We start from the raw sequence: 19,901 nt of genomic DNA on the forward strand, positions 1-19,901 counted from the left end.
AAATTATCATGTATACATCACGCACTCACCACTTTGTGGAATCAATTACCGGCTGCTGTTTTCACGAACCGATACGACTTAGGGGCCTTCAAGAAAAGAGCATACCGGTCCGTGGGCGGGTGCCTCACCACTCCCCATCACGTGAACCTCTTGCCTGTTTGCCCCCTGATATATGAAAAAAACCACCGTGGCACAAAATATCAGCGGGGTTTATTCTTTTTGGTGTGATGGTAGGAGGCATTCTACGATGATAACTTTGGTTCTGTAGCCACTCAATACAAACAAATCGTTAGTTTGAATAAAAACTGTGAATTGTTGCGCTTGGTTGAGAGAGAAGGACCCCTCCCTCCGGACATAGTTCCCGTTTAGAATAGGTCGGTAACACTGACGCGAAGAAGATATGATACTCGTTTTTTGTAATGAAAAAGGAGGCCAAACGAGCGTACGGGTCATCTGGTGTTAAGTGATCACCGCCGCTTATTCGGTCTGCTCTGCGTTGCTCGCGGTCAAATGAATCGAGCTGATACTTGGGTGCACCAGACCAGAGATGACAGCAATACTCCATGTGTGGCCGGACCTGCGCTATTGAAGTATTGCCGCGCTCTATTTATGACGCCCAGTTTCTTCGAAGCCAATTTGGCTTTGCCCTCCAGATGGCCACGGAATTGGCAATCGCTCGAGATTTCGAGACACAGTATTTCAATACTAGGCGAGGATTTAAGGGAAGTTGTCGACGAGCAGTGACTCGTTTGTTTCAATCGTCGGCTCTCGTCGATATCAATTGTGTCGGTATATAAAATATTAGTGATTGAGAGATGATTGCTTACAAATTCAGGCCTTTAAAATGTTAAACCCCTTTTGGCTGTCAGATCATATTGAAGTAAAACTTCTTTAGGCGCGAATGGTTTAAAAAATATTTCAAACTAGCTGACCTTGCAAACGTTGTTTTACCATATAAATTATACATGTAAACCTTCCTTGAGCTTCAACGAATCTATTACAAAAGATTTCATTGAGGTCGGTCGAATAGTTTAGGAGTTATTAGGGAACATACAAACATACATTCTCTTTTATATATACTTATAGATTGTTCAGTAATATTTTTTTCAAATCTCCAGGTATATAATTTGTTTAATAAATAAATAATATATAAGCCTTCAGAAATTTTCTGACGTTTGCGACATTCGCTAATTTGTTTTTTCGCCCACTATTAGGACAGGCAAAGGGTTTCGAGCCCATACAGCCATATTTGTTAATATTCAGTAACAACATCATATTGATATTATGTGCTAATAATAATTTAAAATTCAATTTCTTATAATCAATTATTTTATGAGCGTAAATTTTAAATTTTGCGAATAGTAGTAATTATAAACAGAATATAAAACGAAAATAATAATCTGTCAAATAAAATGGCGGAATCCCAACATTTTACTCTTTCATCAATAGGAATAAAAGAGAAAATCAAGAAACTGATAATGACTTGACCTGTAAAGTAAGTGTTTATTTTCTGATGAAAAATAATATCAAAACATAACATTATAGCATTCTTTGTAAAATATATTAAATTTCACTTGATAAAATAATATTAATATATATTAATAAAGGCAATTTTTTATTTTAGGTAGAAAAAATGCCAACTTTGTTCAAAGATGTAGTTATATCGTCAGCGTTTCAGAGAAAAAATATCTCACAATGCTCCTAGCTCTTCAGTAATACATGAGTGCTTAGTTGGTAACACGGCTTCATTTAATGTATATATATAATTAAATATTTTTATGTATCAGATGTAAATTATTTCTTAAGTTGATTATTATTAAGTTTTACTTCAATCGCGCGTAAAGGTTACACACATATTTTTTTTATGTACCTAAGGGTGACTAACCTCTGGGCTGGGAGTCAAATAGAAAGGTTATTACTAAGAAAAACTCTTAACACTGCTAAGAAATATTATACCATATAAGTCAGTAGCCAAGACATGGCTTCCTGACGAAATTTTTTATATTCAATTAAAATAAAAAATAAAATTTATGAAATAGCCTCATGGCCTTCAATGGTTACCATAACATGGCTACTACACAAAGGTTTTTTAACAATTTTATGTACATCTTGGAGAAATATAGGTACTAATAACCTGGTTTTACTCGAGTATTAGGAATTTCAAGTTCTAAATATATCATCTGTTATGAAGACCTGCTCAACCCCAATTTGCATATTAGGAAATTGACTTGAGAAGTCGCTCTTGCAAATCTAAACAATTTGTTATGTTGTTAAAGTGATAACCCTCACTTCTGGGATTAATTACAGAAATAAAACTGAAAACAATATTTTATGAATGATGCGGGACTCGAATCCGCATTCCGTGCGAGCGCTCTTCCCAGTCCCTTTTATGTGTCCAATATTCTTCCACTCAACAACACACTTGTGGTGATGCAAAATAGCATTTAAGGTGCTATTTTATTGGGGGACTAGAACGGAATACAGCGTACATACATTACGTACCATATAATATAAATAACAATAAAATAAAATAACCAATAATAATAAACCCATTTATTCCGAAACTATGTACATACCATAATTTTTAAATCAAATTTACAAAATGTCTCTAATTTCGGCGTGCCTCTTGGCATAAGCCTCCTCTAAAGTTTTCCATTGTTTCCTATCTCTCATGACTTTCCTCCAGTGTTAACTTGATTTCATCCTCCCATCTGGTAAACTGCCTACCTCGGCTTCGCTTGACATCCCTTCCAAACCATTCCGTCACTGCCTGGGTCCATTTTATTTTTGTGTCTCGCATGAGTTTCGTCTTTGATAAGTACTAGAATGTTAAACTAAATGTATGGTAATAACGAAGTAAATAAACGCTGAAGTATTAATGGAGCGAATAGTACAAAGGTGATGACGTAAGCAGGTAACCTTGTTGGTGAGGCAAGTTCGTTTACATGACAGCTGACTCACAGAATAGACTCAGTCTTGCGATAACATTTGTGTGGAACACTTTACGTATTTTGTTGAAACTGTTATGTTGAGGAATTTAATCACATTTGCGAGTAAAAGGTCCGTTCTGAAATGTGAGTTCTTCATTATATCACAATATTATTAATTAACTACTATAAAGTATGAATCATTTCATAATATTACTCAATATTTAATTATTTTACGTACCAACTTACTTTAGTACGTACCTACCAGTATACAGGTGATAATTAATTAGTAAATAGCAACTTATTGTTAAAATTTTGTCAAGTGTAAAAATTAAAAAAATGTAATATACCTACTTAATCAATAACAATTGATTCATATTTTATCGGTTTCACTAATTCGTGTAAGTAGATATAGATAGACCTTTATAATGATAAAACAATTCTGTAAGATTAAATATAAAATAATAAAAAATAAGAATATAAGTAGTAATACCATAATACAATATACTAGCAGATAGACAAAGTGTGCAAAAGAGAAGAACATCTCTAACGAAGATACAGCATGATAGAAAAAGTTACCGAATCTACTGTCACCACTCTCTATTTAACACTGAACCGGCGGCTATCAATGTGCTTTTGTGCCTGTTTGATATTCGCTATTTTGGCTCTGTTGGACATGTAGCGAGAGGAGGTGTTGTGTCCTAAACATCCAATTAATAATAATAATAAATCATTTAATTTCAGGCATTACCCATAGATAAAACAAAAAAACTTAACTTAAATAACATAACATTGTTGAGTTTAATTTGATTAATTAAATTTCAGTTATAAATTTAAGATATTGTCATAATCACAATTAAAAAGAAAATAATTAATAATAATAATAATTTAATTCAGAAAAAAAATATTAATTTGTATTTTGAAAAGAACAAAAAATGTGTGATTACTACCATTTTATCTATGAAAGGTAATTCATTGACACGTTTTAATATGTCCTAGCAATGTTTTTACACATTTTCTCAATACACAGCAGCATTTTAAAATATTTTAGTGCGACGTAAAATGATCCGCCACAGACAATGGCAGATATCATAATGGCGGGTGATCGGCTTATATTAGTGTAAGTGTGTGCGTGAGGTTGCGTATTTACACTTTAACTGGCTTGTTTTTATGCTTCACTGTTATGTAGGTGACATGGAGTCCCTCTTTTTTTACTCGTCCGTCTACGGAGTAAGTCATTTTTCAATTAAATTTCGCGCGCTAATTGTCATGGAACTTGACAGCGTGACACTGACGCGGCGGGAAACGTATGTGCCCTTTAAAGACCACATTGAAATTGCTTAATTTCGTTTGGGCCTACTCACGTTCTAAGCGTTATTATTATAAGGCTAATACCCCACCAAACCATCACTGAAGTCGGATAGTGCCCACGTTGCACTCTGTCGACTAACTGGGAAGCTTCCTTAGAGCTTTGACCATAAATACGGATATTTTGTTTGTTAAAATATTGCTCAATTGTAAAAAGCTTTGACCACCTTTTTCGTACGACCACTACGTGGATGGCCAGATATTTTTTTGTCACAAACAAAGGTCTCATTGTACGTATTAATAGCCCGGTACACAAACATTTTAAAAATACCAAGCGTCTGGAGAGTTTTAAAAATTGCATTTGGCTCCACACCTTTGTGTAATGCAATCACAGCGATTCGGTTCTCTTTATCACCTCAATGCATTTTAATATTAATGTATCAGGTAAAATGTATTGCCACCAAAATGAGAAAACTCAATGAACAATCTTAAAAAATGACAAATTCCGAATTCAAATGTAATATTTTGTTTATTTTTAATTGTAACAGTATTTATGGCCAGAGTAAGTATATTGAGAGGCAACGGTTAAAACGTTTAAATATAGTATGTACCTACTACCCTGGTTTTATAAAGTTGTAACATTTTAAACAGTTTCTCCACAGCATCAGTGATGACGAGCATCCACAGCGCCTACGTGGGCGAGGTGCACGACGTGCCCATATCTGTCATCATCAGACCTTTCATACCGGAGCTGGATGAGGATAAGGTGCAGTCGCTAATGGAAACTATACAAGTAGGTAACTAGATGCTTACGTATGAGTTATATGATTGCGAATCATCTAATGTCAGGTGATCACCGCCGCTCACATTCTCCTGCAACACCAGAGGTATCACAGGAGCATTGCCGGCTTTTTAGAAAGGTGTATGCGCTTTTTTTACCCATGTCGTATCGTCCTGGAAACACCGCACTAGGAAGCTCATTCTACAGCTGTGTTGTATGTGGAAGAAAGTTTCTTGAAGACCGCATTGTGGAGATGATATCCTAATTTATGGGGATGGTAGCTATATAGGTAAAGCAGGAGTGATACTAAAATGTCATCCCATACATGGACTGAAAAAAGATATCACTGAAACGTTCCAAATATCGCTTGTTGAGAAGCTAAGAGTAGGAAATTAATTTAAGTATGAAGTATTCAGAATGCCGGAATTTAACGGATATAATAAGCCCGACTATTCTCCTTTTCTCAAATTGCATTTCAATTAATTGTATTCATTAAATAGTCTGAGGATGGTAGCTCCTATCCAAAAATGATAAATATAGTAACTATCACACAAACATCGTCAAACATTTTGTTTGATTCTCGTAACATTGGTATTTTATACTTACATTCTCTGGGAACCTGTCGTCAAAACATATTGGTCATCCACCAACCCCAACTAAATAAGTTTGAAATTTTTATATGGTGTTTAAACGTTATGTTACTTTCACAATTTCTAGATAATATGTACCTATAAAATATTAAGGGACCATCCATAACTTACGTCACATGACTTTCATGATTGTTTGACCCCTCCTCCGTCTTTGTCCCAGCTGGTCACATTTGTGGAACCCTCACCACCCTTAGGCCCTTACCTAGTGTGATGTCACATATTTTGTCATATTTCTACGACCCCTCCCTCACTCCCCGTTAACATGTGACGTATTTTTTTTAATAAATAAATTTCGTTTATTTCAAACATTGCATATACATTTTAGTGGTTGAGACTTCTCAGTAAGTTGTCTTGGTACACTTTTATTTGTAATATCTCGCACTTCCTTGGCGGATACATTAAACCTATCAAGGATATCAAAACAATATAGAAGAAATAAACAAAAATGATTAAAAACCTATTGTATTTGTAGTAAGATGAATAAAATTTAACGTATTTTCTTTTAAAATTCGCGCAGCGAAGCGGGCGGGAACGGCTAGTGTATTTCTATATTTATTTATTTATCTATTTATGGATGGCCCTGCCCCTAAAAGGCAACAGTTAATTTGTATCTATATTTTAGAAGGAAGAATCTAAGGGGGACGTGCCACCCATAGACATCCTGTGGATCAAGGGTTCAGAAGGCGGGAACTTCTACTACAGCTTCGGCGGCTGCCACCGATACGCCGCCTACAAACGACTCAACAGGCCCACCATCCCCGCGAAACTCATCAGATCGACCGTCGACGATCTGCGGTCCTACCTGGGGAATAGCACGCCGGACTTGAAGTAGAAGCCAAGCTTCGAACTTTTGTGAATAATTTTAGTGTAAATTTATTAAGTCTTCTATCGATGCATATTAGAGAAATAATTAAAAATGCTTCAAATAAAATAAGATTGACTTGGAAAGTCATTAACTGGGTATCTGGAAGAGCGAAAGACTGCAAGTTTGAATATAATCTAATTATAAACAATACAAAAATCCACTCTGAGCAGGAAGTAGCTTCTGCTTTTGAGAAATTTTTTTCTGACATTCCAGTTTCCATCTCAAGCACCCTTGTCTCCTCCACCAGTGTTGCCGAGTCACTTCTTTTGGAAAATGTTAAGGAATGTAAACAAAATTTCAAATTCAGTGTTTTTAACCCAGCAGAAATAATTAAAACTTTCAAATCCTTAGAAATGAAAAAAACTGCTGATATATGGGGCATATCTGTAAAAATAATAAGTTCTGTTATTGACGTCATAGCACCATATCTAGCACTAGTTTTTAATAGCTGTATTGAACATGGCGTGTTTCCTGACCTTCTGAAGTATAGTAAAATTACACCAATATTTAAATCGGGACTCACTTCTGACCCGAATAACTATCGCCCTGTTTCGGTATTGCCGACCCTTAGTAAAATTTTTGAAAAAATTATTTTAAGCCAAATGCTTCCTCACTTTAACACTTATAAGTTACTTCATATAAAACAATTTGGGTTTACTAGGGGACGCTCGACTACGGATGCAGGTGTTGAACTCATCAGGAATATTTTTGAGGCCTGGGAGGAATCACAGAATGCACTTGGTATCTTCTGTGATTTATCTAAAGCTTTTGATTGTGTTAATACAATAACTAATAAGTATATTATAAGTAAGCTTTCTTCTGACCACTGTGGTCAGCAAGTACAATTTAAATTGCCTAGTATTACAAATAAATCTAAAGAAGAATGTACTGTAATAACAAAAACCACAAAACGCTTTGAAATGTTTAAACATAACTTGATGTTAAAACTACCATCACTTAAAGTATGTGAAAACCCTAATACACATTATAATGCATTTTTTAAAATTGTTAGTGAGGAATATAACTCAGTATTTACACCCAAGACTATTTTTATAAATAAAAGGCCATGCTTTAGTGACTGGGCTACTGTAGGCATCCATAAAAGTTGAAAACGACTGTATGAATTATATAGCGAGAAAAAATTTAACACAAGTGTTAAATTCATTACTTATGTTAAAAAATATTCCAAAATATTTAAAATAGTATGTAGAACAGCTTAATCTCGTTTTTTAAGTGAAAAGATTAAGAATAGCAATGAGAAAATAAAAACCACATGGAGCATTATTAATGCTGAGACAGGAAAGTCTAAATCACATAAGACTACAATATAACGGGAAAATGGATAAATCAGAAACTGAAATAGCTTCATTATTTGAAAATTTATTTTTGAATATCCCAATGTCAGCAACTGAGTCCCTAAATTCTTCACCTCTACTAGCTGAAACTATGTTGAAAGAAAATGTCGAAGAATTTTCTAAATATTTTAAATTTCAATATGTGCACTATGCTGAGGTCGTTAAAGTATTTAACTCTTTAAAATTAAAAAATACAATTGACCTCTGGGGTCATTCTGTCAGTTTAATTAAAACTATAATCTCTGTCATAGTTCCACAATTAGCAATAATATTTAATAAATGTATTGACTGTGGTACCTTTCCTGATCTGATGAAATACAGTAAGACAATACCTGTTTTTAAATCAGGTATTACTAGTGATCTCTCAAATTTAAGACCTATATCTGTATTGCCTGTTTTCAGTAAAATTTTTGAAAAACTTATTTTAAATCAAATGCAGACACACTTTAGTACTTTGCTGACGTGTAAACAGTTTGGATTTACGAAAGGTCGCTCAACAACTGATGCTTGCAGCTTATTCACCATATCTATGATGCCTGGGAGGATTCAATGGATGCTCTCGGTGTTTTTTGTGATCTATCTAAGGCATTCGATTGCGTCCAACACGACACTCTTATCAGGAATTTACAACACTATGGCATCAGGAACAATGCGCTGACACTTATTAGTTCTTATTTAGAAAATGGAATTCAGACTGTTGATATCAATGGAAAGCGCGCCCCTGGATCAACCATAAAAATGGGTGTCCCACAGGGTTCAATTCTTGGTCCATTTCTATTCTTGATCTATATAAATGATTTGCCATATGTTGTTAAGCATAATCATGAAATTGTTCTATTCGCTGATGACAGATCCCTTTTATTTAAGATTAAAAGACGTGAATCAGTCTTGGATGATGTAAACAATGCTTTGTCCAAAATTGTTCATTGGTTCAATGCTAATAATTTGCTTTTGAATAGTAAGAAAACTAAATGTATTAAATTCATAACCCCAAATGTCAGTTAGGTGAATTCAAATGTACTTGTGAATGGGGAGTACTTGGAACTTGTAGACACCACAGTTTTTTTGGGTATTACTTTAGACGCAAAACTCCAATGGCGTCCACATATAGCTGGTTTGGCGAATAGACTTAGTTCTGCAGCATTTGCTGTAAGGAAAATTCGCCAGCTCACAAACGAAGATACGGCCCGTGTCGTATATTTTAATTATTTTCATACTGTTATGTCTTACGGTATATTACTGTGGGGACACGTTAGTGATATTCAAACGATTTTTGTGCTGCAGAAAAGAGCTGTTCGAGCAATCTACAATCTGTCCAGTAGACATTCGTTGAGAGATAAATTTAAGGAGATCAACATATTAACAGAACCATGTCAATACATATTTGAAAACCTAATATTTGTGCATAAAAATATAGATCGTTTTAAAAAAAACAATGAAATTCATAACTGCAACACTAGAAATAAACATAATCTTGCTCTGATTCACACAAGTCTAACGAAAATAGACAAATCATTCAGAGGACAATGTGTCTGTTTTTATAATAAAATCCCTGAAGAAATTTGCAAACTACAATTAAAAAGTTTAAAATATTTGTTAAACAGAAACTTTTAAAAAAAGCTTATTATACAATTAAAGATTATATAACAGATAAAAGTGCATGGGATTAAAGCAATGTAAATAATTTTAAGGTCTGCATACTATTTTAATTTATAAGCAGTAGGACTGTATTATTCTATTATTTGTACATTTTCTTGACTTCAAAAAGTGATGTGGTTATCCTATTTTGAGAAATAAACTATTTGAAAAATTTGAATTTAATAAAACCAATTGTCTTTTACTCATATTTTCATAAATGCACAAGTTATTATTATAGATTTGTGGCAACGCCATAGAATATCTGTCCAAATTCTTTTTCATAATTTTCGAGCATATACCCTTCTTTACAGAAAAATTTATAAAACTTTTGTTTTTAAAATGACGACAGCTAACTGACGTCACAGAAAAGGCAAACCAAATAATTCAGCTTATTTAATTGCCAAATGTCATAATTTATGTGAAATAGTATCATCGACACAATTGATTCATGACCCGCTTTAGTAAAAATTCTTTTAAAATCATAAAAACAGCTTTATATTTGTACGAAAAATATTGTATGACAATTGTTGGATTGTCAAGTGTGTAATAAAATGTACGTGAAGAGAGTCGGGAGTCAATTTTGTCGATAGTAGGTACTAAGAGTAGGTACCTATGTTAATATTTTCATTGCAATGATAGGACGTGATTTGTAGAAGCATTGAAACAACGTGAAACCATAAACATATATATTTTATTCTGCACACTACAACAGATATGCCATCTTACACTAGCTATGTACAAACATAAAATATAACAATACATTTATCCGTGGCCGTTCCAGTGCCGCGGTCCGGAGCAAAGGAAGAAGGACGTAGCACCACCAATCAAAAGAGTTCTTCCATAAATTACGTCACACGGTTTTTGTCTCGGCAAAGTGTGACAAGGGAGGGTCCTAAATTGTGTGATATCATAATTTTTCAAAATACATTTTATATCTAAAGAGTAACATAAAAATATTTGCAACGCTGTCTGCATGACTGACATGACAAATGTGACCAGCTGTGACGATGACGGGGGAAGGGGTCGAAAAAATATAAAATTCGTGTGACGTGATTTACGGAGGGCCCCAAAGTTACCTCGCAAACTATTCAATAATGTGCGCAACTTATTATGAAAGACGGAGATCTTATAAAATAATAATGTTATTTATCAATAGTGTGTACTATCAACAAACATAGGTGTTACAATTAAAATATATATATAAATTATAGATGTTTTAATTAACTTCACAAGTCCTGACATGAATCTTAAGCATTGAGTAAAATTAATGCATATATGGATTACGTAGTCGAACGCTGGGTGCGATTCGAGCATGTCTCCCCTCCCTGTGCCTTCCACCAATAAGACCCTATTCTTTATATCAACGCATCCAATGAAAATGCATCGCTCACGGTTCGTGCAGTCTTATAATAAGATATTGTTGGCAATGTGAGTGGGATAGTGTATTCTCTGTGCATGACGCTTAGTTCCATATCGGTTGTTAGGCCGGAGTCAAAGGACACGCGGCGCGAGGTAAACGGACCAACTCTCATTTCATTCGTCATGATAAATTGGTCTAAAGATTTGTACTATACTTTAAATTGAACTATCAAACGGATCCATTTGTGTGATCAAAAAAAAACTAAAACATTCGGTCAAAAAAGTACGCAGTGCTCGACTCTAGTGTCTAGCTCGAGTTTAGTGAAAGCAATGAATATAAAAAAATAATGCACTTTCAAACACTTTATGTAGCCCCGTTAAACGTAACACAATGAACAGCGGGGGGTAGCAATACTTATAGAAAACGATATTATATTATTTCAAAATACTTACATAATAAATTGAATACATGTATATAAACATTAGTGACTAATAAACAAATATTTATATTAATCATACAAACCTCTAGTTCAGAATTACTAATCACTTAAGTAAGAGGTTGTTTGATATCGTTTAGGACAACTTTTAGAGGTTATTTAAGAAAAAAGCCTCAAAATAATATTATTATCATATTGCAATAAACTAAGTGACAAACTGAATGAACAAAGACTGGATTGCATCATATTAGCTGTATAACAGCGTTAAGGCTTAAGTCAAATTTAACGTTAAAAGTAACGCTGACTTTAACATACACATTGGAATTTGTTGCACCATCGTATTCCTTGGCATTGTTAAAGATAAAAAGTGAAATATCGACACGATATCACATATTTATTTGAAACTTTTAACAGGTCGTTATTTAGCTATTTAACACTAACCGGCGAAGATTGGACGATTACGGTTAACAGTTAAATTTATGACGTTATCTAAAAATTGTCAAATGGTGCAACACATCTTTCGGTTAACCGGTACCTTATCATGTTTGTTATGGCTAAACTTAGTCGGTTCAACCCAGCTTAAGTATCGAAAGCTAACACTCTTACAACCTCCGCTGGCCACGAAAAGTGCGAGGTCTCTATGAGGCGCACTTGTAAGACTGTTGAGGTGGGATGCGATATAATGTCAAAGAAGCGATGGTGTATAATAACCAGCGCGATGAAAACGGGAGAAACCGCCATATTAGTGACGTCAGGTTCAGGCAGACACTACAAACCACCAAACCACCGTTCATAACTGACGACTGCCTGCTGACGTCACACAAACGTTAATATGAACAGGTTTTTTTCTGTTTTAACGTACAGGGTTATATATAACTAATTTACTTTTTTTAAATAACTAAAACATCAAATATTATTAATTTAATTTATAACGTCAATATTTCTACTTCCACTGCTTCACTAAGAAGGCAGCGTAGGCTTACCGCAGTACGCTTATTCGCAATTTTAATTATGTTTTCTTACCAAACTCAATGTGTTGTATTCAATCAATTGTTCTCAAGTAATGTACTCAATTGAATTGTTGCACATAAAACTTCTAACATTTAAAGCACAATGAAACAGTTATATCATGTGTGTTATTTTTAACATTAACATTTTAATAGTTAATTTATATAATTATAAAAGACAAAGATATTTATATAATAATATTATGTTGCCGTTTTTAGATTGGCATATTATGTATGTAGATATACTATAAAATAATTTTAATCTATCTGTAATCAAGTAAATCGGTAAATCATAAATCTCAGCGTAATCGGTGTACATACATAAAAAATAACAATCGAATTGAGAACCTCCTCCTTGTAGAAGTCGGTTAAAAAATTGTAAACAGCTGCGACATCCCGCCTGATTTGCCACATTAATATAAGTAAGGAAATGACTTGCAAAAAATATTATGAATTTAATTAAAGATCTATTATGCTTTTACTGTTTCAAACATATCAATTACAAATGACGATGGATTGGATCGGCTCTTTGTCAACATAGACTTCGGTAGTAGCTACGAAAGCGCCTAATAATATTAAAAAACTAAATAAGAATAATGCCTTTATTTTCCCAATTCTTAAACAGCGTGGTGTTTACAATAGCGACATTAAATAAACACACGAGTATAAATACAGTAACACGAGAACATTAAGTAAGCTACATCAAAACACAAAATATATAAAAATACATATAATTTATTTCGCAACATCCTGTATGTAATCTAGTAGCCGCGCGCTAGCTTAGGCACTGACACCTACTTCTTGCCATCTTGTAGCACCACGTAAGGGGGATTAAAATTTTGTTTCCTACAATTAATGTAAAAATATATAAAGAACAAACAAATAATATTTGATTATTAGAAAATTTCAATATTTTGTAAAAAAAAAAATAATTATCGTTAAGTAGCTCTGTCCGTGTGTTTATTTAATATCGCCATTGTTGCACCCCGCTGTATACGTTCAACTCACACCTGCCTGTGAAATTGACCAACACGCAACGCGCGTACACGCAATATAGTCGCAAATAGGGTTACCATCCGTCTAAATTAATTCGGACAAGTCCGGACTTTTCGGTTGAGATCTATTGATTGCACTTAGACTTTACTTACATAAAACTAAGCTGAGTACAAGCTTAGCATAATCGGTGATTAAGTTTTTACAGTGGAAATTATAGAGAGCTTAAGCTAAAACAGCCCAATCGAAAACTCAAGTTCGCGTTTCAGCAAAGTGGTTTACCAAAAAAGTTATATCAGTGGGAGGCTTCTTTGCACAGAATGCCGGCTAGATTATGGGTATCACAACGGCGCCTACTTCTACCGTGAAGCGTTAACCTGTAAGCATTATTGTGTTACGGTCTGAAGGGCACCGTAGCTAGTGAAATTACTGGGCAAATGAGACTTAACACCGTATGTCTCAAAGTGACAAGCGCAATTGTAGTGGCGTTCAGAATTTTTGGGTTTCACAAGAATCCTGAGCGGCACTGCATTGTAATTGGCAAGGCGTATCAATTATCATCAAGTGAACGTCCTGCTCGGCACGTCCCTTACTGTCATAAAAAAAAAGGTTTACGTAAGTAAAGTGTGAGCAAAGTCTAAGTAAGCTCTACAGATCTCAGCCTTAGAGCGCTTTCGCACTACGTCCGATCAGAGTCCGATCCGTATCCTTGAAAAAGCGCTCCGAAGTAGTTGTAAAACTATTTCTACGGTTGACGGAAAGAAATCGGATTTCACAGATACGGATGGAATTCCGATCGGGCGTAGTGCGAAAGAGCTCTTAGACTCTAGTCCGGATTTTGTGCGGCTCTCTAACTTGATCGGATTTTATTTTTTATTTGATGGAATACAGTAAACTATACAAATATAAAAAGAAGATCAAACTAAAAGTCCGGACTTTAAACGAAATGTCAGACTTTTCAAATTACTAAATGGTAACCCTAGGTGCAAAATATGGCGATTTCCGGTAATACCTCTCTACCTAGATTTGTTATACAACGCCCTACTTACTTTCCTGACATTACCTACCCTTTAGCTAAATAATGGTATCGTGTATGAAAATATTTCAATATGTAGTCTACATTGTACTTAACAACCATTATAAATAAACTATAATATTTTAAAATATGAAAGTCTTTTAATTAACTACCTATCTACAATCTGTTACTTACATAGCTTTCTCAACAATATACTTGGATTGTTTTACGTTTTTGTGTAGGTTTTTAGATCCCGCTAAACACAATTCACTAACATTCTATTTTTTTATATCTGTCGATCTGTAAAATGTTTTATATTTCATTAGTACACAGTGACAGGAAGTACTTCTCTCTTTAAAATACTAAACAGGTTTGAAATAGTGACCAATTTATTGGATAAAGGCTTTGTTAATGAATGAGTCGTTACGGCTCTGATGGTTTACAATTTACATCATTTAGATCGGGTATGTCAACTAATCGTACTATATTATATTCCCATAAAGATAAATTAAGTTTAAATAATCGAAGAGCTTTCTAGAATATTCTAGTTCACTCCGAACCTTACACAGTGTTGAAAAGACTTACAAAGCGGTCATAAAAAAATATAAACTTAGACGGCATACAAAAAGACAGCTGCAATCTCATTACAAGGTGGGGAGACTGTTAAATTCTAATCACTATATTTAAAGAGTTGTCAATAAACCTTTTGGCACTTATATCTCACTAAAGTTATTAAGTGGAATATATACTATACACATATAGGAATAACATTGACTTCGAATGAATAACGACCCACAATACACATGTTTCTAGTAGTGATGTGCCGAGTATTGCTTGACTCGAGTCCTGCTTTGGACTCGCCTGCTCGAGTACCATTTTTTTTGATTCGAGTACGCCTGACTCGCTTCTGGTACTCGAGTCAGGAAAATCGACTCGCTCACTCGATTCTATAATATCTTAAGTTCTTAAATAGCTTCTAAAAAATCTTTTTTTTTTTTGGTTAATAAAACTTATAGAATTTGATCTCCTTTTTAGTTAGTACATACCTCTTAGTATGTGCTATGTTTTTTTGATTGTTTGATGTATTATCATTGTGTTATTGTTGTTCTAAATAATAAAAAAAAAAAATGGTAGTGGACTCGAATTTCCAGCGTAGAGTTCTGGACTCGAGCCAACTCAAAAACTCGAGTACTGGGCTCGAACCGCGGATTCGAGTCATGATTCGAATACCGCATAAATCGACTCGATCCATCAAAACAGCGACTCGGCACATCACTAGACTTTCTAGGCCCCCACGTACAGTTTCGCGCGAGTTGAATGCAGTCGCGGCCTGAGGTAAAGAGCGGAAACATCTCCCCCCGCTGTCCGCACTCCTCGCCTCACGCGTCTACAGTGTAGTGCTGTACCGTAGTCGTCGCTAACCGTGTTATAGCGTTACCATTAAAGATGCGATCCCGTGTTCTTTTCTGATGCTCACGATTATGGTCATCAATTATAATAAGGTCACAGCACTACCTATATTTCATTAAAAAGAGCGCAAAAAAAGAATGCTGCGTAAGTTTCATGCGTCCCTTCTCCCTCAGAGCGCCATTTGTTTCCGAAGCGGCAGTTGTATCTAGTATATTACAAATTACATCAAAAAGAATTCTAATTGAATCAATTTTGAGAAAATAAATGCCTTTTATGCCTTTTTATCGCATTCCTAGACTCTGCATTCAACTCGCGCGTTACTTGTACAAACATTTAGTCTGGGCCCAAGGCAAAAGTAAAAAAAATATGTAAGAAGAACTTTTTTAGAGTTAAACCGTTTCTTGGACATTGCAACATTACTTTATGTTTCTAAAATAAACGTAGCCTAACTTACTCCTTATTACATCTGCTACCTGCCCATAAAAGTCCCGCCAAAATCGGTCCAGCCATTTCAGAGATTAGCCGGAACAAACAGACAGACAAAAAATATTATTTTGGTGTATGTACCGAATATATATTCATATACATGTAGTAAAAAACGGTTATTTCAATATTACAAACAGACACTACAATATTATTTATATGTATAGATAAGATTATAGATATAATCTCACCAAAGAGGGGGATAAATGAGTTTCACAAAAAAATACGTACCTAAATAACGAGTGTCCAATTATGTCTTCACAATAATGAAAGAACCGATACTATTCAAGGTAATGCCATGCTTCGTAAACATAAAAAACGTATGTGTATTGTAGGTTCACGTATTAATTTAAATTCTCTATCTACCCTACATTTCAAACGCCACACTTAGTATATTTAAAGCATCTTTGCACCATCAATTCGAGTGCGTACTAATGATTGAGAGAGCAAAAATATAATTGAGTGTGCTACAGACAACAGTGAGGTACATTTAACTACTACATATAGTTATATATTTACATGACTATAATTGAGGAGATGACATTTCACACGGCTAACAGAGATGACAGGAAGGTAAATGATACCATAGAAGTTTAATTATAGCGTTTTAGAAGTTAATGTACTACAACGGCCATATTATATCTGGTCCTCCCTGGAACGTGAAGCCCCCTCCCGTTCCACTTTCACCCCCTCGCGCTCGTCCTGTTGTGTCAGTACGGTTTGCAGTTTCATCACTGTTAGGTACCGTGATATTACTGTTTTGTTTTTGAAATGTTCATTGTTACGTTTTGACTTTTGTTATTAATAGTTCTGTAGTTTCTGCTGTTCTTTGCCGCTAAAATAGTAATGGCAAAATATTTTTTTTTTTACTTAAGCCAGATTCTTTTATTGATTTTTCAACATTATAATAATAATTGTAAGCATCACAACACAAAAACGTTACATCAATATGTAATACAGGTAAGATAAATAGTTTTTTATTTATTAATAATAATATCCTAGTGATGCTTGTTTTGCACACCGTAAGAAAGCAATGATGTGACGTCATCGACATCAGGTCCAGACGTAAAATATCAAGTCTATTCCAACCGCACTATAGTAAATATGTATTTATGAAACCCAATTAACATAAGTTACAATCGGTTCAGACTCTCCAGAATTACTTTATTTATATTAAAATATAATTCTTCAGCAAGTCATCTACTCAATTAAAGTTTTAAATTTCAACTAACATCACAACATTAAGTATATATTTTAATAATATACTTTGTTTTCAATATGAAACAATTACGACACAATATTGTAATTAAAAAATAAATTCAATATATTTTAACAAATATGTTCTAAGATTTTTCTAGATATTTATAAATTCTGTAGGGTTTGCCTTGATAAAACTTAAATTAATATTAACTATGTCACATAAACAGCGCAATAAATCTATAAATATTTGCATTGTTTTTTTACTGTCATTATGTTTGTCAACTGGTGGTAGTGTATATTTTGAGAACACCTAAAGCTTCTAAATTAAATATACCAAAGAAGAATAATAATATTATTAAAATAATTCATTAATTTATTAATAAAACAAATTAATGTTATATCAGCTCTAATAATTCACATCTAGTATAAGTATCATGAATATGATTCTCTGATTAAACCTCATACAAAATAATCAATTTGTATCTATCGTCGACATACAAGGTTTCACCTTCCACTTTTATAGATATGACAATTCACTGAGATACATATCATATTACTAATCTACACAATAAATACGACGCGCATACATTCGTTACCAATTAGGTACATTATTAAATACACGTTATCCATAACATGGATATTCCAGAATGTGGACATTCCACATCAACATTCGATTGAAATGAGATTTCACAATTATTTGAACAACACTAAAATACATTTGAGAACAATGTTCATTTATAGTTTTACATTAATTATAAACATTTAATTATAGACATTAAACTTGACTGTAAGTACAGAATTGTACTATCTGTATTTGAGCCATAAGTTTCCTTGGGCTATAAAGCTACGAAATACGATCAATCATAAACAAATATGCACTCTATGTTATCATTGAGCATATCCGTTTAATAAATCATATCATAGTTTACAAAATGTAGCCACAGTTTAGAGACACGCGTCGGTTATAAATTTGTAAGTCAACAAGATTTTCATCATAGCTTGGTGGCAGATAATTGTTTAATCCATATTTAAATATAGTTTTGACAACCTAAGGATATCGAAATTATGCTTATCTTTGGTCCTCTGTTTCATTTTGGTAATAATTATTTAAGTGATTTAAATACAGAAATACTGTTAACTACAGAGCCAATCAACACCATAGGCGAGGCAACTACAAGTACCAGAAAGTTAATATGTTGCAGTCCGCAATGTCTCTAAACTGTGATAAACGCAAGCTGGTATGCGCGATGCGTAATCGTGTACGTACGCGCGTGCGTGCTCACACGAGGTCGCCCAAAGAGTCGCCGTGCTGGAAGTGTCTCTCGCGCTCAGCGAGGCACAAGTGGCATCAGTCAAGCGCGCCGATACACTCAGGTTCCTCGTGCACGCAATCCTTCGGGAAGTAGCCGGATCGGTTGTCGCCCTGTTCGATACACAAACAACTCCGTAATAAGACTATTTCAATCAAATTAATAAAACTTTCGTTAGTGTGGAGGAACGCCACACATTCAGATACTTCACTATGTGTAGGTTGATGAACCTACTGATTACCACTCTTTTACATTAAAAGAGTTGAAATGAGTTTTTTGCCACTTCTCATCAAAAGCTCAACATTTCCGTAACGATGGTAAAACATATTTATAAAATTAACATATTTGATATTAATGAATTATTCATATTTATTGATCATTCCATTGTTAGTGTCTAGCTAAAGAGGAAAGCATAACTTTCAACTTAATAATTATCGAGATTCGTAGACCTTTATCTCGCTTTCATCAAATTAGGCACTACCAACGCTTTGTCAACATCATCGTCCAATACCAATGTCGTCATCCCTAAAATATTGTATATAATAAAAATACCAAATCAAGACAAAAATTAGGTATTTGCATGTTCTTTAATCATATTTAAACCACAAACCCTATATGTACCTTATCGAGAATGCGGCCCTTCCACCATCCGCGGCTGTCCCCCTCCTTGCTGAGCACGAGCACCTTACTGCCGGGGCGGAGCGCTAGCTGCGTCGCCTCAAGCGGCCGGAAGTCGTGAATCACAGTGGCCACCACTCGTCTGAAGGGCCATTTCAGCGTCGAGTTCAAACTTAAAATTTTATTATAATTTAAATTAACTCTCTCAATTTTCTTTTTAAGAAAATAAGGGACGAGATTAGCAAGATGTTCAGCTGATGGTAATTGATACGCCCTGCTCATTACAATGTAGTGCCGCTCAGGATTCTTGAAAAACCCAAAAATTCGGCATTACTATTGCGCTCTTCACCTTCAGACTTAAGATGTTAAGTTTCATTTGCCTAGTAATTTCACTAGGTACGGCGCCCTTCAGACCGAAACACAGTAATGTGTAAAGCAGAAATAGGCCTTTTTTGGTACACATAATCTAGCCAGCATCCTGTGCAAAAAAGCCTTCCACCGGTGAATACCCTTAGCCTTTAACGACAGAGAAACATAGGGCAATG

General features: G+C 34.4%; 2 protein-coding genes and 1 long non-coding RNA gene across 6 annotated transcripts in view; 2 read left to right on the forward strand and 1 right to left on the reverse strand.

The window, feature by feature from the left end:
- Positions 1-1,420: 1,420 nt before the first annotated feature.
- Positions 1,421-1,786, forward strand: LOC126964452 (uncharacterized). Its single transcript, XR_007729381.1, has 2 exons — positions 1,421-1,495; positions 1,625-1,786. It is a non-coding gene; the product is annotated as an uncharacterized LOC126964452 (long non-coding RNA).
- A 1,157-nt stretch (positions 1,787-2,943) lies between these two features.
- LOC126964588 (putative sulfiredoxin) lies at positions 2,944-10,732 on the forward strand. Of its 4 annotated transcripts, none has more exons than XM_050807788.1 (3): positions 2,944-3,074; positions 4,887-5,028; positions 6,289-10,732. In XM_050807788.1, exons 2-3 carry the CDS (start codon positions 4,906-4,908, stop codon positions 6,496-6,498), a joined length of 333 nt encoding a protein of 110 aa, XP_050663745.1. In that variant the 5' UTR covers positions 2,944-3,074; positions 4,887-4,905; the 3' UTR covers positions 6,499-10,732. The 4 variants fall into 4 exon arrangements, with proteins under 4 accessions (XP_050663745.1, XP_050663743.1, XP_050663746.1 ...); XM_050807786.1 differs by having other exon boundaries at positions 2,947-3,074; positions 4,898-5,028; XM_050807789.1 differs by having other exon boundaries at positions 2,955-3,060; positions 4,898-5,028.
- Positions 10,197-19,901, reverse strand: part of LOC126964535 (protein vav) — a gene marked incomplete at its 5' end in the record, with an annotated part of 35,891 nt that continues 26,186 nt past the window's right edge. Inside the window, 2 exons of the mRNA XM_050807725.1 lie at positions 10,197-18,851; positions 19,360-19,528. Coding sequence (XP_050663682.1) covers positions 18,777-18,851; positions 19,360-19,528 — 244 coding nt within the window. The remainder of the gene's footprint in view (positions 18,852-19,359; positions 19,529-19,901) is intronic.

This window comes from Leptidea sinapis, chromosome 5 (genome assembly GCF_905404315.1).
Source record: "Leptidea sinapis chromosome 5, ilLepSina1.1, whole genome shotgun sequence".
In the NCBI taxonomy this organism is placed as follows: domain Eukaryota; kingdom Metazoa; phylum Arthropoda; class Insecta; order Lepidoptera; family Pieridae; genus Leptidea; species Leptidea sinapis.